This window comes from Protopterus annectens, chromosome 2.part1 (genome assembly GCF_019279795.1).
Source record: "Protopterus annectens isolate FY-2018-M chromosome 2.part1, PAN1.0, whole genome shotgun sequence".
NCBI lineage: Eukaryota > Metazoa > Chordata > Ceratodontiformes > Protopteridae > Protopterus > Protopterus annectens.
The window spans coordinates 1,476,229,097-1,476,254,553 of NC_056729.1; the positions used below are offsets into that span (position 1 = coordinate 1,476,229,097).

The 25,457-nt window shown below is 38.7% G+C and overlaps 1 protein-coding gene across 2 annotated transcripts in view; it reads right to left on the reverse strand.

Moving 5' to 3' along the window:
* The window catches only part of CFAP74 (cilia and flagella associated protein 74), a 3,161,205-nt gene that overhangs the window by 2,840,816 nt on the left and 294,932 nt on the right, over window positions 1–25,457 (reverse strand). For both annotated transcript variants that reach the window (XM_044062943.1, XM_044062944.1), the window contains exon 3: window positions 11,047–11,190. In XM_044062943.1, coding sequence (XP_043918878.1) covers window positions 11,047–11,190 — 144 coding nt within the window. The remainder of the gene's footprint in view (window positions 1–11,046; window positions 11,191–25,457) is intronic.

Consider the following 25,457-nt stretch of genomic DNA (forward strand, 5'->3'; position numbering starts at 1 on the left):
AATTTAAAGATGCAGTATACATGGGTCTATATCATTTAATCAAGATACACATTCATCGAATACATATTTATCAAACACTAATCAGCGAAATTCATTTCACTGAATCCTGGATTTTTTCCCAGGGTTAGGAAACACTTGGCCATCACTGCAAATTTTCCCCACTGTAGTGTGATCTTGGAGTTGGCCTTGCAAAGGCCTTTGACACCATTCCCCACTCAGGTATTATAGACAAGCTCACCAGCCTGAACATAAACCCCTACGTCACAAGATGGGTTGCCATCTGGCTCACGGACAGAATCCACATGGTAAGAGTTGCGGGAGCTAGGTCCGACTCTAAACCGGTTACAAGTGGCATTCCCCAGGGCTCAGTCCTAGCACCCCTGCTGTTCGGCATATACTTCTCAGAGGTACAGGCAAGAACAAGAGGACTATGGCTGACCAAGTTCGCAGACGACTGCAAACTAGGGGCTATAACTGACTCTGGCTGACACAGACATCCTCCAAAGGGGTCTCACTGAGACAGATACCTGGTGTCAAAACCATGGCCTCAGGCTAAATGCCAAAAAGTGCATAGTCATCCCCTTTGGAAAAAACAAAGTACCCACAAACTACCACATAGGTGGTAGCCCCCTGAATATGGAAGACGTAATAAGGGATCTGGGGACCCAAGAAGATAGTAACCTCTTCTTTGATAATCACATTGCCAAAGTGGTTAGAAAATCCTTCTATGTGGCCCACCTAATCACAAAAGGGTTTGCATCCAGATCAAAAGAGGTCATTGGGCCCTCATCAGACCCATCATAGAATACAATGCCCCATTTGGGATGCACCTTACAAGACACCTACAACAATTGGAAAGACCACAGACGTACCTCATCAAGAGGATCACTGGCCTCAAGCAGATGCCCTATGCAGCTCGACTGAAGAAACTCCAGCCACATGCTCCAGGGATCTAAACCTCACCACAACAATAAATAGGACGTGCTGGAGGGATAGATTCCTGTCCCAGAGACTTTCCATGCTCTGGAACAAGATTCCAATCTACGTTAGGCAGAGCTCCTCATTAACCCTCTTCAAGAGAAACCTTGATGAGTGGATAGGAAACAGAAAGTTTACCCCAGGGATCACTTCAATGGGTCTCTGCTGGACAGAGGCACAGGGAACTAATCTAAGGGGGAGGCAAAAACCAACACATTCCAGCTAGGCTTATAAGTGCCTTTGGGCAGATAGCTTAGTACCTACCTATGAACCTATAATTGGGGAACATATCCCCACATTGGGCAGTGTGTGTAGGGCAAAGCCACCCACTTGGGTGGGTTTGATTTAGTGCAGCATCTATTTCTGTGCTGGTGGATGAGTGGTTCCTAACCCTAGTACAAAGTCCGGAGTTCACTGAAATGAGTTTCGCTGATTATTGCTCACTGACTACATATTTTGATTAAGTGATATAGACCCAGTTGACACTATAGGATTTATTAACCCTAAGCCTTTTTTTAATTCACATATAAAATCCCCCTTTTCACCGGATTCAACCTAGATTCCCAAATAAAAGGAAAATAAATATGTTATACACTTCTTTTTCCAAAGTCAAAATAATACTGAAAATACCTGCTAAATAGGCAATTCTGGATAACAAAATAGAATTACGTCAATATAGACTTTCAAAAAATACAACTATGTTTCATTTCCTCCACTTTTTCTTTCCATATTGTTTCTATAATCTCTTGTTTTCCAAAACTGTTTCCAATAATTTTGATTCTTGTCATACTGAATTCAATCCCTGCAATCATCCCTCTATCCTTGACTTTTTTCTTTATTTATTGAAAATCCTATTACTTGAATAATCTCCTGCAAACACTTTATCACTATATTCATACCTAACCCATCCTTTGCAACAATAATAATAATATCATCTGCATATGCTAACAAAAATAGGCATCTTTATCCCTTCATTTGAAATATAACTCATTGAGTTCATATCTCTATTCATGTGTATAGATATCATATTCATTACTAATACAAAATTGGATAACCTTGTTTAATACCCTTCTCAAGCTGTATATATCGTAACTTAACTAGCAATTTATCATTGCCTTAACTATATTGTACCTGTATGCCGTACTGCAAACATGTTTTATCTTTTTACTTTTATCATAAACTTTAAATATATCCCATAGTACAGAATGGTGAATTGAATCAAAAGCTTTACTCAAATCCCTTGCCATTATTTTTGCCTGGACATTTCTATACAATATATCTTCTACTAGTTCCCTAATAATCAATATTAAATCTTGAACTCTTTTCCTTTTACACCATATATGTATCCATTTACAACTTTACCCACTTTCTTTTCCATTCTTTTTTGCAAATTTTCATGAAAAGTTCATAGTTCATATTATTATTACTATTGGCTTCCAATTCTGTAACTCTTGTTTAGCACCTTTTTCCATATAAATCTAACAACCCTATACAATTCTTTACAAACAATCCCTTTCTCAAATTATTCATTTAATACCCCTTTTTTATCTAAAATCCTATTTTATACCTCCTATATTCTATTCCATCCAGTCCTGCTGCCAAATCTAGATTCACTACTTTCAAAATCTGTTCTAATTCTTCTATAATGATTTTCCCCAAATCTTTATTATTTTTATCAGAGGATGTACATACCTTCCATTCATTACTTGCCTTTATCCTTTGTCCTTTAAATAATGTCTTAATATGCTCTTTTACTATTCCCATAATTTTATATTGTGTATTGTATATTATACCTGACAGAGCCTTCATTTCTCTCCTAATACTATTATTCTCTTTAATTGTTTTACTTAATATGGTGCAGTTTCTTCTTGTTTTCCTTGCTGGAAATATCTTTGTTTATACAAAAAATGCTCTGTTCTTTTCTTGTTCAACTCATATAACTCCTGTTCCTTAATAAAAAATATATCATCATTCTTCTGTAAACAGTCAATAGCATCATCACTTAACATTTTATACTTTATCTTTTCCAGAAGAAGAGAAAAAAACACAAAAATCTCTTTTAGACCTGGGAACCTACCTCACAGACAACGAACTCATCCTCAACCCAAAAAAACGAAATTCATGGTCTTCACCAGAAACAAGACCACTAATAAATATCCTTCACTCACCACTTATTCCTCCAACCAAACTGCTATTAACCCTGTAGAACATACCAAACTCCTCGGTGTCACAACAGGCAGTCAATTAAACTTGACAAACACATAGCAATAACTATAAAAAATGTTCATATAAAATTAGGTCAACTCTGTAGAGCTAAACCCTATCTCACCAGCTCCTCTAGACTTGCCACTGCCATGTAATTTCTTCTCTCATCTCTCTCCTTTACTCTTTACAAATGTATTTATTTTTATTTATTTTATTTTATTTATTTATTTATTTATTTAACATTTGTTGACCGGGAATGTCCGACTAGGTTCCACAGAGTCTGTTTTCAGCGGAGGCCCAGGGAGAAATGCTCCAGATTCACTACTTTCAAAATCTGTTCTAATTCTTCTATAATGATTTTCCCCAAATCTTTATTATTTTTATCAGAGGATGTACATACCTTCCATTCATTACTTGCCTTTATCCTTTGTCCTTTAAATAATGTCTTAATATGCTCTTTTACAAATCTTTACTAATTTACATAAGACCAACCTAAACAATCTAGAGGCATGTTACAATAAAACAGCTAAATTTGCTGCCAACATACCCTATAGGGACCATCACTGCCTAGCCCTTAAAAAAATTAACTGGATTGAGCTACCTAATCTACTACAACTAAACCAACCAACTCACTGTTGCCCATACCATTTTAGCTAAACCAAATAACTATCCAGCCCTACAAAACTTAGTTCAAGCTAATTCTAATCTGAGAGACCTATGCTCCTCTGATAAACTTCTTCTAAAAGTATCCAAATCTGTAAACAGTTTTGGAGACTCACTCTACTCCAACAAAGTGTCTAAGTCTTGGAACCTATTACCTCAACACATACTCAAACTTAGTGACACCTCCAAATTTAAGCAAAGCCTAAAAGATCATTGGTTCTGCCCTTGCTTCAACCCAGACTAGGAATTTTTATTTTATTTTATTTTTATTTTACATTTGTTAACCGGGCTAGTCTAACTGGATATATATCCATTTTCAGCAGAGGCCCGGGGAGAAAAGCTCCACATATAGACAAAGAGATACAACATAAGCAAAAATAACAGATTAAAATCTGGTAGGACGTAGACAATGAACATTGATAAAAAAATAGGACTTTAACTTCCTAGACAAGGTAATGAACAACATATTAAACATTATTTAATATTTTAAAACCAAGAAGAGAAAGTGTAAAACCAAGGAAAAGAGAAACAATAATAGAAAGAGAGAGCAGATTTATTAAAGATATATACTGTCTGGAAAAATACATAGCCATATGGAGGAAGGATATATGGGAGAAGTCCATGTAAGGTGGAGAAAGTAAGCTATGGGAGAAAGCAGGAGGCACAAAAGGAGAGGGAGAGAGATAACTAAGGAAGATAAATTTTTAATCAGGATTAGAGCAGGGACGCATCCAGTGGCTTTTAAGGTAGATTCTGAGTTTTTGTTTAAACAGAACAGTAGATGCAATGGAAGTAAGTTTGGTAGGAAGTTGATTCCAGTGTTTACCAATGGTATTCGAGAAAAGGGAGTCACCAGCTAGGTTATTAGATTTGGTTAAGGTAACTAGCAGTTTGCTTGAAGAGCGAAGTGAGTTCAGATTAGAGTAAGGGGTTAAGAGGTTAGAAAGTACAGGTGTGTTATGAGGATGGTAGAAAGCTCTTTGGACAAACGTAAGTTGGGAAAGAAGCAACATGTTTGTCAGTTCAAGCCAGTTAAGTTCCTGCAGGTTTAGACAGTGGTGAGTTCTGAACTGCTTACTAGTAACAAATCTAGCTATATTATTGTAAGTGGTAGACAGTTTAGAGAGATTGTTTTTCTTAAGGTTAGTATAGATTGGTGAGGCATAGAGAAGAGTGGAAATAAGATGAGAGTGGGCAAGAGTAACTTTGGCTGGGGAGGTTAAGAAGGTTTTAATTCTATAGAGAGAGCCAAGTTTCCTGATTACAGATTTAATGGTATTGTTGATATGACAGTCAAAGGAAAGATTGTTGTCAATTGTGACACCTAGCAGTTTAGTAGTAGAGTCAGGTGATATAAGGGTTCCATTATTAGATAAGATAGTGAAGTCTAATGTGGGGGATCTGGTAGTAGGCTTAAAGAGTAGGAGTTTATTTTTTTTTGCGTTAAGGAGTAGGCAACGTTTTAGGAACCAAGTTTCAACTTTGGAAAATACAGCTTGAGTATTAGTATGAAGTTCAGAAATGGATTTAGCAGAACAAATTAGTGTGGAGTCATCAGCATATTGTATGCATGTAGCCTGGGGAATAGCTACTTGTAAGTCATTTATAAAGAGGGAGAAAAGAAGAGGTCCAAGAATAGAGCCTTGGGGGACCCCAAGTGAAATTGGGAGAAGAGTTGAGAGTTTGCTATCCCAGAGGACAGCCTGTTTCCTGTTAGTGAGATAGGAACTAAACCAGTGGATAGCCTTAGATTCTAAGGAGAGAGATTCGAGAATTTTTAAGAGGAGAGGGTGGTTAACCATGTCAAAAGCTTTGGACAGGTCAATAAAGAGAGCTGAAGACAGGATGTTATTATTGCGATTCTTGCTAATAAAGTCTGTAAAGGAGAGGAGAGCAGTGGTCGTGCTATGAAAAGGCCTAAAGCCATGTTGACAGTTAGTAAGAATGTTGTTTTTTATTAAGTGGTTCATTAACTGATGGTGAACACATTTTTCCATGATTTTTGCGAGTGGGGACAGGAGAGCTATGGGCCTGTAATTAGAATATTCATAGGAGTTACCTCCTTTATGTAAGGGTATGATGTGAGAGATTTTCCAGATATCAGGTATGGTTTCTTCATTTATAGTTCTATTAATAAGAATGGATATGGGATAGGCTATTTCAGAGGCTGCTTTTTGAAGGAATTCAGATGGAAGCTGGTCAGCCGAGGGGGTGCATGGTTTAAGTTTGTGGATACATTTCTGTATAAAGGTAGTGGAGATGAGTTGTAACCTAAAGGTTGGTAGTTTGGAGGATGCAAGGTCAGGGATGCTAGTGTTGTCACTGGAGAGATGGGAGGCCAAGGAATTAATAGTATCAATAAAGAATGAGTTGAAAGTATTGGCAGTATCAAGGGAGGAATTCTTTTCAGACCCGGAAGGGGAAGGAGTGGTAGTCTGTCCAGGGTGAAGAAGTCTGTTTAGGGTTGACCAGAATTTTTGAGGGTTATTGTGATTCACTTGCTGGAGATTACTATAATAGCTCCTTTTGTCAGAGAGGATAGCTTTTTTGGTACTGTTTCTTAGGTGCCTGAAGGTCTGTTGGTCTATGGGAGATTTGCTAGTTCGCCATTTTATCCAAGATTTGTTTCTGAGTAACATTTTTTGTCTTGTATCTTTAGATAGCCAGGGGGCTGGTTTAGATTTAACTCGGATGGAACGTTTTGGTGCATGATTATCTAGGATTGTTAGGAATGTGGTGTTAAAGTATTGAACAGCTTCTTCAAGAGGAAGTGTTTTTAGTGGGTTCCATTTACAGGCATTTAGTTCAGTTTTAAATTAGATAGGGTTGAAACATTTGAGATCACGTAGGGTCCTATAGATAGGAGAATTGGTAGAGGCATTCTTTTGACTTATAATATAGGTTAGATTGTGGTCTCTAATGTCATCAGGTAGCGTTCCGGAATCCTACTTTTTTTCTTCTTCCTTGCCCCTGATCATTTTTGTCAACCATGTTACTTGCTTCAGTTTCTTCAGTCTAGTGATACTGTATCACACTCCAGGTATATTGTTTCACCCCGCTGTTGTTCATAAGCAAGTCTATTTTTTTTGGTTTGGAGGATGCATACTATTGTACTAGAATTTTACCTAATGAATTGATTTTTTTCCTTATTCTCTGTCTTAAATGCTTTTGTTCTATTTTTTTTTGTGTGTGCTATAATTCCCGAGGAATATTATCACTCTGTTTTAAATAATGTGCTAGTTGTTTATGTATTACTTAAATGTATGGAGCTTTTCTCCCCGGGTCTCCGCTGAAAATGGGCTTCCAGCCCAGACACACACTTACTCAGAAACAAATGTAAAATAAATAAAATAAATAAATATTTCTTTTCTTTTTGCCATATTGCATAACACTATTTATATTTTTGTTTAGAACTTAACCACCACTCTGACCACTCCTTATAGAACTCTTTCATCTCTACATGATCTTTCCATAATTTCATTATATCTTCTTTCCCTGTAGCATCGCATTTCACCTCATTTAGTCTTTTTAAACATTTCCCTATTTTTATATATTCCAAATTTCCTTTTACCACAATTCAAATTACCCTATGATCTTAAAAAAGTCATCAAAACACCTTTTTTATTATTAATAAACTTTGACAATAACAAAAATAGTCTATTTCCATTCTCTTTTCCCTTGTCCTACATGTTCATGTCTTTTGACTACATATTCTTTACTAGCAGTATATAATACCCCACACTAGTTTAACATGGGTCTATATTATATCATTGAATGCTTAAAAAAGCGAACGCTGATTGATCGACCTAATTTAAGAGAAAGCTTACAATCTCGAACTGTCAGATCAGCGATTTTTTTCCCAGGGAAAAAAATTACTGATCCAAAACACATACACACAACACAAGCACACCAAACAGAAATCCACACACATACACCTAAAATCTGATACCTAACCCTGCACTAAACTATGCACACACCACTAACTACCCTCTTACCTTAACCTACACCCTAACCCTAAGGTCCGTCACTATCGCACACTCACCTCACCCACTCCCTAAACCTAACTCACTTAAATCCACCCTAACCCTCATGTCCACTCAATTGTACACACACCTAACCCGAGCCCTAACCCTAACTCACCTAAATCACCCTAACACTCACATCCACACAAACGCACACTTATCTGAATCCGACCGGTAACTTTCCACCATAACACTGAAAATACCGAAGCAACAGAAACGGACAACCGAATTCTTTCCCTAGGAAAAAATTTGAGTTTCTGCTGCTTCGATATTTTGCAGTTTCGCGAAAATAAGTTTGATCAATCAGCGTTCGCTTTTTTAAGCATTCGAGGATATAATATAGACCCTTTAACATCATAGGCTTTCCTTTTTCCTGTCTTAAATTACAATTGAAATCTCCTGCTACAGTAATCTTCATATTAACTGCTACATATTGAATACTATTTTTAAATATCTCTTCTCTCTCAGTTTTTGTTACATATGCATAAATTGATATAATTCTAATAATATGATTCATCCACCTTACATCATTAATTGTAGTTCTACCTGTTGTAACAAACACAATATCTAACACTTGTATCATGTCTTTATATAAAATAAGTGTCCCAGAACAAGTCTCTCTCCCAAAATTTCAAATGACATTTTCTCCCCACCACACTTCTGTTTGATAGCTTTCTGCTTGAAATAAAAATCTAATGTATTTTAGAATAATATCACTATCTTGCATTTTGTACCTCTCCAAAATCCCTATTCTTCTCCTCTCTCTTTTTTAAACTATTAACATTAATTGCTAGGATTTTACAAGTAACTCTGCTTAAAAGTAATATATATTCATCCTTTCCCTTTCTTTTGCTTTCTTTTTAAATCCCTCTGTAATTTTTCTTTTCTTTTTTTAAACCATATTCCATTTAACATCATCATTATCACTCAACCCTGACTCTTCCTAATCAGTTTTTTATGCATTAAGTTCTTCAGTCATACTAACTTTTTGTGCTACTTATTCTCTATCCATCATACTAACTGTTTCTATTTGTGTTTCCACTGTTCCTAGCTGTTTTTCCACAACTCTGCCTTTTTGACCTTGCTTTGTTGATATTTCTCTGTCTCCCTTTTCTTCTCTTCGCATTCCCCTCAAATGTCCTTTTTTATTACACTTATGACATCTTAATTCACAATTTATTGCATCATGTGCCACTTTTCCACATGCATAAAAACATGTTTTAGGCTGTCCCCAATATTTTACCATACTTTTGTCACCGTGATCATTTGTAGTACTAGGTATATGCACAATACTCTGTTTAAAAATCACATTGCAATCCCATTCCCTGGTCCACAAACCTGTATTATCATACACCTTTGACATATCCAATACATTTTTACATAACTTCAATAATTGTTTTTAAGTCTTTTTTCCACTTCAGTTCTAAATTGCATATTAATCTTTTTGTCGGTCTATAAAAAGGTTTTTAAATACATATGAATTCCATGGCATACTATTTTTCTTCTTATATTCTTCTAGAAACTTTTACATTATCTGTCCACCCTCAAAAATAATGTCACAGAACGGTCTCTTTTTTATATGTATAAAAGCTCTTACCTCATTTTGATTCTGTGTCATATAATTACCTCGTCCCATACCTTATATCTGTCCAGTTCAATGTCTTCGTTGTTCTCAATACACACTGTAAAAAGTCTCTTCTATATACCTGTTGCTTCTTCTTTCCTATTTTCTGCTCTCACCTTTACCTTCTCTGCATATGATTTTCCCTTCACCACCATTTCTCCATTTTGTTGAATTTTCTGCATCAAATCTCCCAAGGACATATCTTTACCACTCTCCGGTTCACTCGTGTTAACCAAGTCCAAAAGTAACTTATCTCACAACTCTCCCAAATGGAGGGTTGTTACAACACATTCTTGTGCTGCTACCTCTTCCTCAAAGAGGTTTTGTTGAAACACATCCTCGGAATCCATCAAGGGTAATATTGTCTTTTTCTCCGACTCCTCACTCTGCCCTAGAATAGACTTGACTATCTTTTCTAATGTGCTATCTTTAACATCTCGCACAGAACATGATCCACCAGCATCTAATACTTTTGTCACAATGATGATCTCATTCACCTCATAGCTAATACCGATAACTTCTTTGCTTTCATTACGCATGACTCCCTCCATGTTTTTTATTTTCTTCCTGCTTCTCAGAGCTGCCTCCATACCTGGACCATAAGCAGGAAGTGCTACTAAGATCAGCATCCCTATATGCTACACAAGAGAAGGGGAAGTTCCTTGGTGCCCTGACCATATTTCCCCTAGTCAGTATGAATACCACCTCCAGTCACCCCTGAAAAGAGGCCACTAGCTTAGTGAAACAAAGTGTAAATAAATAAAACAGGCCAGATAACTTATTTTCTAAATACTGACCAATATACTCAGCCATTCTCAAAAGACTGATGGCAGCATACCATTTAGCAATTCATAAGTTAACTCTCCTGTATGGTGGCTTGGGAAAAGACATTTGTTGGCACTGTAGCTTCACATAGTAATCATCCTGAGAAACTGTGAAAACAATACAAGTTTAACCATGTGAAGATGTCAGGATTCCATCCCTTCTCCCTGGTACACAGTCACACAGTCCCCTTCCCAACTATTTATACATTCCCAGATTCAGATTTTTCCACTTTTTGTGTCTTGTCTGAATTGTACACTGGGAACTTGCATTTTTTTGGCATTTGCTGCTCTCATAGGTTTTGGTATAGTTCAGCTCACACTTTTTATAATCACAAATCTGTGCATCAGTTTTGAGCCTTGCTCCTCAGAAAGGCATATCATTCTCATACTGTAACATAATACTATATTCACTTCTTAACCTTTTAGCTGGCTGATCACTAGCTGGCTGATAACATGAGCCTTTTCAGACATTACCCAGCTACTACAACAAAGTCACTAGTTAGAATTTAAATATCAGAACACTTGCAAACATGCATTAAGCAAGAACCTAATAAACATTAGCTAATAATGTTGACACTTAGAAAGTAACTACAGCATTTATAGCATTCAGCACAATATTTTGTAATTTAACTACATAGTATTATGTCTTAGTTATTTCATAGGAAACAAGTGAGTCTTTTCACTTTAAGAGATGAAAGTTATAAAAGCAGAACAAAAAGTTGCTTTATACCTGGCTTTTAGAACATCAGCGTCCTTCTGCTTATAGATGGTGTCTAGTTGATTCAAATTTTTGCGCAAAGCCCATGTGTGCACTTTGTCAGCATAACTCATCTTCTTTCCTCTGATACTGGCAGGTTCTGGATATTCATCGTCCCTTTCAATTACACAATAATTTGATTTTAATGAGATCAAGGAAACTACTTAGCAGCATCGGTTTACTCTTTTGCTGTTTCTTCAATACTATACAAGGACTTCATTGCATAACACAAGCTGAAATTACTGTAAAAAGTATTACGTTTTGCATTGTTAAATATTTGTTGTGTTATAAGTTGAAGCCATATAAAACATTCACGTTTGCATTTGTCAATTTATATATTCTTTAATTGGTTATCAAAACCTTAAACAACAGTTAAATGTCTATATATAGCATTTGTTATGCACATGGGGGCATTCAAAAATAATCAGGATAGTGCATTAAGTAAAGTGGCATGACAATGCATTGGGCAGGGCAATTCAGACAAATAGCACAACTGTGACAGCAGAAAAACAGTGCAATATGAATTGCATTTAAATGACTACATAATGGCATGCAAATCGGTGTCAACATACTAATAACAGCCATCAGACATGCAAATAGTAAACATCAAACATGGTAACATGCTTCAAAAACATAAAAAAAATTAATATGGTGATCAGCTTTTCAACACCTCCAGTTTTTGTGAACAGGTGCATCATTTATATTGGATGCTAGGTCTCTTAGCTGCTGTAGCTGATTACCTTATGTTAGTCACAACCTTGGGGAAGTGGTGTTCACAATGTTGAGAGTCACCACTCTCTGCATCACAGAAGAGTCCATCAGTGGCTGACATGTCATTATCTCAATAACGAATGAACAGAGATGTCCTATGGAAGCTTGTGGACATGTACTGTAGACTATCTCAGTGGACAAGAACATTTATGTAGCATAAACCATCCTTGTAATGCTGACTTTTCAGCATCCGACAAGGGGTATTTTAGGAGTTTCGGAGACACTGGCCTAGGGAATCCTACATTAGTTCTTTGATATGATATTGCAGCATGTGGAGGAGAATATTTTGTTTCCACAGACTGCAGAGCGAAAACACATTTTCTTGAGGTCCTGGGGGGGGGGGGGACAACTGACAGCACCTGCATTGACATCAAAGCTCTACCTACTCCACATGGTATCCATTACATTAACTCTGTCAACTGTCAGTTAGTGCACAGTACACAGGATATGATGTATATAGTAAGTCTGTGCACCATCCAGGCAGTTCCTATGGCTCCCACATCTGGTACACATGCAACCTATATACACATTTTGTGCAGAGTGACTTTCCATGGGGTTGTGCAATTGTTAGGTATATATTCTGCCTTCTATACTGTCCTCAACAATTTGGTCCATGAACGTAGGTAGTAAACCAGTCCTAACTATGTCCTCTTCTTTTGCTGTAGGTGATGCAGGACACATCATGGAACAGTGGTTGATGGCTGGTATCCACAGCCCTCACATTGTAGGAAAGATGGCATGTATCACCACACTATCTCAGGCATATACCATCACTGAACATGTGACTGGACTGCAGAAGGCCCACTTCTGCTGCTTAGCTACATCTGCTGGCTAACGACAATATATTCCAAAAACATGTAGCAAGATTTTTGTGGTCTACAGTATGCTACATAATACACTGCTACAAAAACAGTTACAAGATGGAGACTCCACAGCACTGCCGGACATATCTGTGGCAGCAACTGAGGAGCTGAGTAAGATGTTGTCGGAGGAACTAGCTGAGGCAGGACCCCAGGTCAGGGAAATTCCTATCATTGTGATGATGATGACATACACACTCCTTCCAGTACACTAGGTGAGTATGCCTCACTGGCAGTGCAGCCCTCTTGATACAATCTGTGATGAAAACAAATTTTTTAATTCTCTAATTATTGACCGTATTAACTAGAATATTGCATATTTACAGTCATGATACACAAATATGATGGTCCCTGACTGCATCCCAAAATCTCTCCCCCTTTAAGTGGTTAAAAAAAAACTATCATCGAGATATCAATAATTCATACCAAACTTTCCACATTGAGCAAAATAGCTAACATACATTAACCATTTTGCAAAGGAGGCTCAGTATTCTGGGCTATCTCTAATACAAAACTCTATAATAATTCTTTTAGTGGCTAATGCCAACAGGATTAAGTTTAGAACATTACTTTTCTAAGAAATGCCTAAATTAAAATGACCTATAATCAAAAAATCCTATGTCTTGGGAAACGATAAAGCAACTAATGGCGTTACCAGTTAAAAACATTATATACCACCATATCGAAATGCTGGGGCAATCTCACCATACATGCTTCCAAGTACCAACCATTTAACAGCTATGCCAACAAAGATTGTCATTTTTGAACCAAGTTAGTCTCTGTGGTGCTAAATACACTCTTAAAAATGTCTTCTGCTGAATAATGTTGCTTCTTTGCAACTTAGACAGATACAATTTCCATACAGTAAATCTGAAGGAATCAATTAATATGTTAATTCCAGTTAAGCAAATTTCCTTCAAAACTTCCAGATTTGTATCTTGAATAAATCTAAAAATTAGTTGATCTTTATTTTCCTGTCCTTTATATAACTGTAAGATATGACAGTCAGTGAAACAGCAGAAAAGAGAAAATCAATTAACCTTATGTTTAAACATCGATTCAAATAAAGGAGAAAAAAATATTAGTCCTTAATGCTAACAAGTTTGTCAGGTGGCACAGAGAGTTAAGGCTGTGAACTGTAGCAACTATGGTACTGGGTTTCATTATATAAGTCTGCTTTTACCTACTGTGTGATTTGAACAAGTCAATTAACCAGTCATTCCTGGGGTCAACTGGAAATTTGGACTAGGCTCCTCAATGATCCCGTAGACTGCAAGTCTAGTAACTAAATCTGCAGGGCCGGTCTTAGGCCAAACCATTTGACCCAATATGGCCCTGTCCTAGGCTATGACAAAGTCATTATACCATGTGTGGCCAAGATGCCCGCCTTAGAGATACTACAGCAAAGTGCAGAGCATTTTCATCCTGGTAGTCTTTCTTCTGTGGTAGCCACAGGTCTTGCTAGTGGAACAAACACTTCCAATTATGCACTCCACTAGTATCTACTCCGGTATTAGTAACTGCAGGTTCACACCTCTTTTTTGGTTCACTGTGTCATCTGCTCATATTCCTGTAGAAGTCAGTTGCTGTTACGGAATGTTCAACAGAGTTTTCACCCCAAAACTGAATCACCCCATTTACTGTCTCAGAAGATAATAAGACCACGCTTAACTTGAAAACTGATAAAGAAGTATGTTTTCTTTTAGTTCTCTTGCTGATGTGGAGTTTGACTGGTTGTTAATGAATACAGTTACAAGAAATAACTGTGGAATATTCAGCCTCAGACAGTATGAAAATAAACAGCATAAGCTTAAAAAAAAATAAAAAATAAAAAGTAATATACTGTGATGTGAGGTAACTTTTGATCACTAAGACTTCTGACATACTGTTACCAGTTCAACAGAATGGTAGCGAATTGCTGCAGTCATAAACAGGGGAAAATAATCCCAGAGAAGTGAAATATGAAGTGTGTGTGTTTAATGAGTAGTGGGAGGTAGAGGGGGACAGAAAATAAAGTGATTCAGAGGCTGAAAGCAGAAAAAAAAAATAACAGAAACAGTTTGACTCATAAATGTACTACAGGAGTTTCACGTTTTCAACAAGTAGGAGGGTAAGCAGAAACATATACCTAGAAAATAACTGGAATGGACTGGCAAGGTGTTTTAGAGGAAAGTGTATTGCAGAAAGCTGAACGAGCTGTCTGATTTTGCATATTCTCCCTACATATATAGAGGATTCATTAAAGCATTCTGATTTTGTCCCACCTGCCAAAGCATGATGCTTAGTCACTATTCCAAATTCTCCCAACATGTAATCTTTACTGCTTGTCCTTGTGACCTGAGATATGGCTGTAAAAGGTCTACATGTATTATTCCACCTACCAAATTTAAAAAAAATAACTAAATAAATAAAAATAATCTTTCAGACATCGCTATATATGGGGTAATGTGTGAATAAAATCATTTTTAAGGAGCTGCCTGAGATTATTACTGTTATCACTCCTCGGCATTCTGAGGGAGTTCAACAGTTTTATGGTATTATATACACAAAAAGAGAACTCCATGGTATCCCTCAAAGTCTCGGAAAAACCCAGTATGCAACCTATACTGTGTCCAAAACAAACCAAGAAGAAGTTTTGCAGTGTGGAGGGTGTGATGTTCACGTCCTGTGCGTTTCAATACAGGATATTCCATTTTTAACTCAACTGTGGCCTACCTAATATTTTCTATTTGATTATTTTGTAGCACATATTTTACAGTTATATTTTACAGTTCAATTTTTATTAAGTGAACTAAGTAGGTAGCACCTTTCAGCTTTTCCCGGTTAGGGGTCACCACAGTGGAACTCCGGTCTGCTAATGATTGGCAGTGGATTTTTAAGATGCCGAGTTGCCAACCCGACACCCAACCTTCAAAGAAGGCACACCATTCATGCACGCATCTACCTGCATGTCTCTAAATGTTACTCGACCGCGGGGAAGGACATGCAGGCCCCACACAGAAGGCGCTCCAGCCGAGAATCGAACAGGAGAACCTCTTGAGGAGAGGCGACAACACTAACTGCTGCACTACCGTGGCCATATTAAGTGAACTAAGTGCATAACATAATTTAGGAAGTGAACATCACACCCTCCACACTGCAAAGTTTCTTCTTGGTTTGTTATGATGTTATATACGGAAACACTTGACTGTAACAAGGTACAACTTCCCAGAGCCAGAGCCTTTAAGCTCAGCTCCACTGACTCAGTTGTAGAGCACTTTGAAGCAACAAAGGACATTGGGCATGGGAGATGGGACCTAGTGACTATGATAATCCAGAAAATGTTACCAGGTTTCATGTTTTCAAATGATCATACTTCTCAGTAGCATGATCAGCTTGGTATTTTCTGCAGCACCTCATTAAGAGCTGGGATGTGTAGAGTACTTAAATAGATATGGTTATTTCATTTTAATTATTTTATTTATTTGTTTGTTTGATTATTAACCAAGATAGAGCACTAATCTTTCTAGACCATTTGCAGACTCAGTAAAGCAGAAATACCACCAAAGAAACAAACTTTAGTCAAATCACTGCAACAGTTGTAATGTAAGATCAAGCTTGCAGAGAGGTATGTCAGGATAGTGTATACCATAATGAATATAATCATAAGTAGATGTGATGCAAGAATTCACTCAGCAAAATAAGAACGGTACCTGTATACTGTCAAACCATCATGCAGTATAATGCTTCTATTGAGAAAATAGCATACAAACAGCAAAGTACTCACAGTATGTACAATTGCCGGGCGCAGGATGCAAGGGAGTGTAAGGAATGAGTCAAATGAATGAAAGAAGTAAAAGGGGAACAGAAGAAAGTGGCCGACTCAAAGCCGATGGCTCGGCTCTGAACTCACGTGTAAGAACAAACGGTGAGATTGAACAACTTCACATCTTAGTATTCAATTTAATTCACTATAATAGCACATATTCCTGCTACTTAATCATAACTTTTCTTAAGTTCTTGAAGCTGGCAAATGGATGGAGGGCTGACATGGTAGATGGTGGCATCAGCTGAGGGGTCCCCACCACAATGGTCCAGAATGGGCCCTGCACATATAAACCCATTCTGGAGGACAGGCATATACTAGTTAGCCATGTGATCTCCCCCAGAACTGCCTGTGTAAAGTAACACAGCTGCTGGGGAGTTTAGTGATCAGGTAGTGTTTTGTGTGTGTATGTGTATATATTGACTTGGTTTAAACTGTCGACTACACAAATCGTTAACATTCTAAACATTAAAACACATATAACTGAAATGGCAGAACACCAAAAACAACAAGAGAGTCAAACCACATTTCTGAAAGGGGGCTTAGAACCTCTATGCCCCTACACCCCTGCTATTTATGTAAACCATTTCTGAGACTGCACTGCACTAGGAAAAAGCCAAAATTCTCTTCCCCTGTACAGGGATCTACTGCATTATTCTATTGCATTATTTCAGTGTTTTGCAGCTTCAGTCATGTAAATTTGACATTCACAGTGTCAAATATTTGTGCAGATGACCATTTCAAATGGACCTGTGTATATGTGTGGCTGCATCTGTGAGTGTATGTGTGAGTGTGGGTCTACCTGGGAGGTCACTACATGAGCATTACAGGATAGGGTAGGTAGGTAGGTGTGTGTGTGTGTGTGTGTGTGTGTGTGTGTGTGTGTGTGTGTGTGTGTGTGTGTCTGTAAGGGTGATCAGGTGGGGAGTTGTGCACATGTATGTATGTAAATGTGTCTGTGAAGTGCTCTTGGGGGAGGGCTGGCATTCCTCCACACTCCACTAGACTAATAAGGAAATCCTGTAACAATAGGTCAGCGGTAACACTAGCCACCAGGAATGTCTTTTTAACATTGTCCCTTAATGGCACTTAAACATGATGTGGGTCTGGGAAAAACTAAACACCAAGAAAGCTCTGCATATTGTGCCTGAAAGGCACTTACAAGAAAAAAAAAAAGACAGCATGGGTCATTTGGGGAGGGGATTAGACACTGGGGATACTCTACACTGTATAACCTAAAGGCACTAAAAAATAATTTAAACCCTGTACCCTCCCACCTTACATATTAGTCCGCTATGCCACTCCTAGACATCGGGGATATTGTGTTTTAAAGGTACTTATAAAAAGAAAGACAGATACTGTGAGTGGATGTGGATAAACTAAGCAGGAAGGATACTCTATATAGTGTGCCTTAAAGACACTTATTAAAAAACAAGAAAGATGATGTGGTCTGGAGGAACCACTAAACACCAAGGATAACTCTTTCACCTGATGCCTTAATGGCACTTTAAAAAGATGAGAGTCAGGGGGAACACTACACAACTGAATACAGGTGATGTCAGAGGTTCATTCTGCCCCTTCACTCTTATCTCTACTACGGGTTATATGACTGCACCCTCCACTGTTAGAATTATTGACTGTACTACTATGCCACCAGCATGTACCATGTGCATGCTGCTATCATTGCCGGTCAATGGAGATCTGCTGATATCATCCATGTTAAAACCTCTTATGCTGGATTCCTCCTCAGTGGAAACTGTGGGTACATACAGATAATATGTGGCAATGCTGGATATTTGAGACTCCCACCACCACAGGAGACAGACTGCTACATGCCAGTCATATTGATATACTATGGACATCTAGGTCCCATGGAATATCTGTATGACTGACATACAGATATTTCATGGACATGGACGTACATGTGGTGCAGGTTGCTGCTGTTGCCAACCCAGTGTCCCTGGATGACATACATGAATATAGCTTTATTGATTCAAAAGTCAATACTAGGCTGTTGATCCACAATACCATTAGTAGCCCTGACACAATATCCCAAATCATAGGTGCACATTCGACTAGTTTATACCTAGTTTTGACCCCTTTCAATGAGGGCTTAAAGGGCCAGACCCAGGATGTATTCACATTTGCCCATCCATTCATCTAGGTTATGCTTAAAGAGGGTAAGGAGAAGTACAGTTATGGAAAATCTTACCTTAACAGTAGATGTCCTTCTCTTCACTGTTGCAGTATTCTTTACTAAAGGGATTCCCTGCCAAGGGCAGCCCAATGACCAGCCAGTATACCAAAGCCTTAGGATTTTAAGGATGCCATATGTCATGCCTATGATTTCCACTCATGGCATAGGCCATCAAAGTGATGCATGGACGTACATACTTCAGAGCTGAAGAGTCCCAGGAGGAGCAACAGTCTAGGGAGAGAAGCGAGGAACATGTGCCTCCAGAAATGTAGAAGGAGAAGAGAAAAAGTGGAAGAAGGGAGGGAGTAAATACTGCAACAGTGAAGAGAAGGACATCTACTATTATGGCAAGATTTTATGCACAACTGTACTATGTCCTTCCATATCACCGTTGCAGTATTCTTTAGTAAAGGGAGACTGCAAAAGCTCAAGAGGAAAGTTGGGAGGAGGAAGGCTCAGCAGATCCCTCAAGAAACCCATGCAGTTTAGCCCTGGCAAAGTCAGCTCTTGCCTGGAAACAAAATCTAATTTGTAATGCTTAGTAAAGGTATGGACAGAAGAACAAGAGCCAGCTTCAAGGATGGAACTGATATCCAATCTTTTGAAAAAAGCACCAGCATCAGAAAGGAGATGAGCAAAGAAAGGTCCAGGATGGTTCTCCAGGTGCCTTCTTTCCTTGGAACCAAAAACAAATTCTGGAATAAATTCCCTTCCCCTTTGAGGAGCAGAAACTGCTTGGATGGTGCTTTGAGACAAAAGGAGGAGACCCACAGTCACACACACTCACAGCCCTGGTAGAACAGAGGCAGAAAGACATTTCGCATTATATGAATAAAAAAACAAAATGGCCTCAGAGAAAAAAAACGGCTTGCTTGGAAAAAGCTAAACCTAAAGATCTAGGATGAAAAGAAATAAAAAGCTGATCTGACTTGTGAATGGCTTTAGTCTTACCTAAATAATATCTCAGTTGCCTATGCAAATCAAAAGTGTGAAGACTCTTCTCACTAGCAGATTGCAGAGAAGGAAAAAAATGTGGACAAATTAATAGACTGATTGAGACAATTCATTAACTACCTTGGGCATAAAAAATAATTAGTATGAAGAAACATCCTGTTCCTATGAAAATCTATAAAAGGAGTAAAAGCAATAAGGGTCTGAAGCTCAGACACCCTCTTAGCTGAAGTAAGGGCCAAAAGAAGAGCAGTCTTTCCATGTACAATGCTACAAGGAAGCTGAAGCCACAAGCTCAAAAGGAGCCTGAGTTAATTTTTCAAGAACAAAATTAAGGTCCCAGGAAGGAGGAATAGGCTTCCTGGGGGGGGGGGGGTCTAATATGAAGGATGCCTTTAAGAAACCTAGAGGCCAAGGGAGGAGATAATGGCAGACAAGCAGAGAAAACTAAAAGGTAACCTTTAACTGAAGAATATGCTAACCCAGCATGGAGCATTTCACACAAATAGACAGAATCAAAGGAATCTCCGCAGAAAGTGGATCCTGGTTATGAGCAAGGTACCAAACAGGAAATCTCTTCCATTTGAACACATTATGGTTTCCTGGTAGGGGGGGGGTTCCTGGCCTCCTGCAGAACCCAAAGCATGTCCTCAGGAAAAAAAGCTGCCTAAAAAAATCAAAACCCTGTCACCCACAGTATCAGCTGAACAGTGGACAAGTGAGGACGGATAAGAGACCCCTTGTTTTGTGTGAGTAGGACCACCCTGTGAGATAATGTGATGACTGTCCTTGGCTAGGTGCAGAAGAAGGGGAAACCAATGCTCTGAAAGAAGATAAACAGCCTGAAGTGTCACTTGATATTGCACAGCTAGATCCCAAGCTTGAAGAGCTTGTCTACACAGGAGGTAGGACTGTGCCCCCCCCCCCTTGTTTTAAGTGCCACATTGCTATGTCTGTGGTATTGTCTGTAAAGATTATGAGACACCCTGGAAGAAAATGGTATGAAAAGCTTGAAGGGCCAGACAGAGATCTCTCTTCTCCTTGATGTTGATGTGGTCTGACCTCTGATTAATTTATTATTATTTACTTATTTTACATTTGTTGACCGGGCTAGTCTGGCTGGATACATGTCCATTTTCAGCAGAGGCCCGAGGAGAAAAGCTCCACTATATACTAGTAAAGACATTCAAACAGGACAATAAAAGAAACAAAAGAAACAAAAATTATAAGAATGTAAAGAACAAATTCAATGTAGTGAAGCTACATTTACAGTAACACTTTAAGATAGGTAAACAAAACAAAGGAGAAATACAGATGGGATCCATGATCCCATATTCTTTCATAACAACTATAAAGAATCAAAAATATTTACAATATTAAGAATTATGATAAACAATTAGTGCCTGGGCACTAGTTCTAGGAAACAGAAATTGCACAGCTGGGATGATTAATAGGTTTAAAAACAAGGTGAGGTGACATGTTGCAGTAATATATCTAATAAAAGGAGAAAGCGACTTTGTAGAGAAAAAAGAAAATCCATTTGAGACATAGGCAAGCTACAGAGGGTTAGTATTGAGAGAAGAAGGAGAAGTAATGAAGAGAAGTATAAAGAAAGTTAGATGGGAGGTCAGTCTGGATTCAAGCAAGGGCATAGCCAGTGGGATTTGAGATAGCTTCTTAGTTGTTTCTTGAAAAGTTGTGATGAGCCCAAAGTAGTCAATTCTGTGGGGAGTTTATTCCAGTATGGGCCAATAGCATTGGTGAACAAGGAGTCGCCTGCCTTATTGTATGACTTGAGAGTGGCTACTAGCAGTTTGTTTGCAGAGCAAAGGGAAGAGAGATTCTTGTAGGGGGCCACAAGGTTATTGAGTATGGGTGTATTAGTAGGGTAATGGAGAATTTTATATGCGATGACTAATTGATGTAGTAGAATAAGATGTTGAAGTTCAAGCCAATCAAGCATTTTGAGATTAACACAATGATGTGTGCGAAATGGGGAACCTGTAGCAAACCTAGCAATGCTGTGGTAGGCCATGGCAAGTTTCTGAAGGTTAGATTTAGAGAGGTTGATAAAAGTTGGGGAGGCGTATAGTAATGTGGAGATGAGATGAGTTTGGGCTAGGGACACTTTAGCAGTTGTTGATAGAAAGGACTTAAGTCTGTAGAGGGCTCCTATCTTTTTATTAACAGTTTTGATAGTAAGGTCAATATGGGCATCAAAGTTCAGTTGATTATCTATTGTTACACGTAGTAGTTTAGTGGATAAATCAGGGGAGATGATAGTACCGTTGGTAGATGTAATAGAAAAAGAGAGAGGGGCTGACTTAAGGGTTGGAGAGAATATGAGTAATTTGTTTTTTTTGGGATTAAGGAGGAGACAGATATGTTGGAACCAGTTTTCTGCTGCTGTGAAGACTTTTTGGGTGGAGGAATAAAGTTCAGCTGGAGATGCAGCAGAACAGACAAGAGTTGAATCATCTGCATACTGAATACATGTGGATGTTGGGAGAGAGGAGGACAGGTTATTTATAAATATAGAGAAGAGAAGGGGGCCTAAGATGGATCCTTGGGGGACCCCCTATTAGGACTGGGAGCTGAGAAGATAGGTGGTTTTCCCAAAGGACTGCCTGTTTTCTTTCTGTCAGATATGAGTCAAACCAGCGCAAAGCTAGAGAGTCAAGAGCAAGAGATTGTAGAGTGTCTAGCAGAAGTTTATGGTTCACTATATCAAAGGCTTTAGAGAGGTCAAGAAATAAACCTGAGGAGTATAGGTTGTTATTGCATTTTTTGTTGATAGTGTCTGTGAAGGAGAGGAGAGCAGTAGAAGTACTATGAAAAGGTCTAAAACCATGTTGGGAGTCTGCAAGAAGGTTATTTAGTAGAAGGTGGTTAAGAAGTTGATGGTGAATACAGCGTTCCATAATTTTAGATAGTGGCGATAGTAAGGCTATAGGGTGGAAATTAGATAGTTTGTTAGTGTTACCTCCTTTGTGCAGTGGAATAATGTGGGAAACTTTCCAGAGGGAAGGAATAGTAGATTTGGTTATTGTTCTGTTGATTAAGATGGAGACTGGGTAAGCTAGTTCAGCAGCAGCTAGTTGGAGATATTCAGCTGGAAGTTGGTCGGCAGAAGGAGTACATGGTTTGAGTTTTGAGAGTAGCTTATGTATATAGGTTGTGGAGACTGTGTCAAGTTTTAGAGTGGGGCTGTTGGTAAGAGGAGAGGTCTTTTGAAGGGAGGCGGGGGGAACCATAGTTTTTGCTAGTGAGGTGACTGTTTCAGAGAAGAAGTTGTTAAAAGTGTTGGCTATTGTAGTGGGAGGGATCTGGGCTAGGTTAGCAGGAGTGGGTGTTTTGGTATTCCCTGGATGGAGCAGTTTATTGATTCCTGTCCAGAAATTTTTGGGGTTATGATTTTGGTTTTGTTGATATTGAAGGTAGAAGTTTTTTTTATCAAGGAGGGTCAGTTTTTTTGCAATATTTCTAAGTTGTCGGAAGTTTTGATGATCTGTAGGGTTTTTAGTAGTTCTCCATTTTGTCCAGAGTTTATTTCTTAATAGCATAGTTTGCTTAGTTTCCTTAGAGAGCCATGGAGCAGCTTTGGACCTTATTCTAACTAAGCGTGAGGGGGCGTGATGCTCAAGAAATTGGAGGAATGTGTTGTTGAATAGAGTAATGGCCTCATCAAGTGGGAGGTATTTAAGAGCTGACCAGTTATATTCTTTGAGTTCGTTAAGGAAACTTGGAAGGTTAAATCTTTTCTTGTTACGTATAGTACGATAGGTATCCTGTTTGAGATTGTTGTTTTTTTGTTTAGTGATGTAGGTGAGAAGATGGTCGCTGATATTGTCAGGGAGTATTCCAGTTTTATATGAGGTGGGATTACTGTTGACCAATATCCAAGTCCAAGATGGTCTGTTTATTGGTAGATTTGTGAATCCTAGTAGGGGTGTTTATGGTTTGTTGAAAGTTAAAGAGGTTGAGGTGTGTGGTGTGTTTGGGGGATATGCAGGAGTTCCAATCAATATTGAAGTCTCCTAAAATTATGGTTTCTTGTGGAAAGGTAGAGGAGAGCCAGCTAAGGATGTTTTCAAGTGAATCTAGGTTGTTGCCTGGAGGGATGTAGGAACATATTATATAGATGGCTTTGCTTTTATTTACTTGGAGTTTGCTGCAGAGTATTTCAGCATTAGCGGGGGAGAGAGGCAGTGAGTCAATTGAGGTCACCTGCAAGTCAGATTTATGGAGTAAAGCAACTCCCCTACCCTTTTTGTTTAGACGATCTAGTCTTAAAATGCTGTAGCCAGGAGGAGTAATGATGTTGTCTTTGGTACCTGGTTTAAGCCAAGTTTCCGTGAGACAGAGGATATCAAATGAGTAGAGGTCTATTAAAGCATGGAGTTGTGTTATTTTATTGTTCACGCTATGAATATTTAGATGCGCTATTGAAAGGGAGTTTGGAGAGAAAGGTGAATTTAGGTCGTTAGTTGCAGGGTCTGGGATGGTATGGAGTAGGGAGTTATCTGGGCCCGGGTTAGGGTGAATGTCCCCATGTAACAGTAAGAGTGTTTGTGGTGTTGGGAATATTGTTGAGTTTTTGAAGGGTATTAGGTAGAGCTTTCTGGTGGTGTGATACCTGTTATGGGCTACTCTGTGATAGTGAGGTGGAAGGTAAGGGCAGGAAGACAGGAGGTTAATATGGATTTGTTCAGCTATAGGAAGGATACAGCTAGTATGTTTAGATAAACTGGGTGCTCTGCTAAGGGTAAGGTGCTCGTAGGAAGTAAGGGTATGGCATAAAGGAAGGTAAATCAGCAGTAGCAGTAAGTGAGGTAGTTTAAATATGAAGTTCATAGTGGGTGTGATAGGTTTAGAAAGGTTGGTAATGAATAGTAGTGGGATGGAAGGGAGCAGGGTGAGGCAATTAGATAGGAGTGGAAAGCTTAGAAGTGATAATTAGGCAATAAAGTAGATTAGATGTGACCTAGTAGGGGGTGTGGTTGGGTAAGTATATGATTAGGGCCTCTGGGGGTGGGTGGGAATTGGGGGTAGGGTAGGGGAACAGAGTGAGCCTGCAGGGCGAACGGAGCGGGAAGAGCCAGAGAGGTGACTGAGGCACAGAGAACAATCAGTAAAGGTGAGAAAAAGCACTGGGTACAAGTGCAGGTAAGTGCAGATTACAGGGTACTGTACGGGGAGCAATAGGTGGGATGGGTGAGGAAAAATGGATTATTTTAAAGCAAAGTGCAGTATTAGAGTCAGGGTACATACAGTAAAAAGTAGAAAAAAGAGGTTAACACAGAAGTGATAACCGGGAAGAAATCAAAACTTTACTGTGTGAATTTAGTAAGTACGCAGTTGTCATGAGAATAGGGTGCCCCTAGTGGCTTAGTACAGATAAGACGCACGAACAGTGCAGGTGGGTAGGCTGCTGGCTAAACTGGGTGGGAAGTCAGATAGCCTGGAGTAATATAGTTAAAAATGCTTTAGCAGGACATACCTTCAACAAGGACTGTTCAGGGTGGACAGTCTTAGTAGGCAGGCAAAAAAAAAACAATCCTATTCAGGACTCTTGTTCAATTACTTAGATTCCACAGGACCTCTTAATAATGTATAAAGGCAGGAGCTCTGGTGCGCAGGGCTGGTCTGATCCACAATTCCAAAACAATATACCCATTACCTTCTCGTGTGCTGTACACCATAACATCTTGTTATTGCTTTGTTCTCAACAGATGGCATTGTAAGGCCACTTTCTGCCTTCCTATTGGTTTATTTTGAAATACCAGCACCTCTCTGTTGT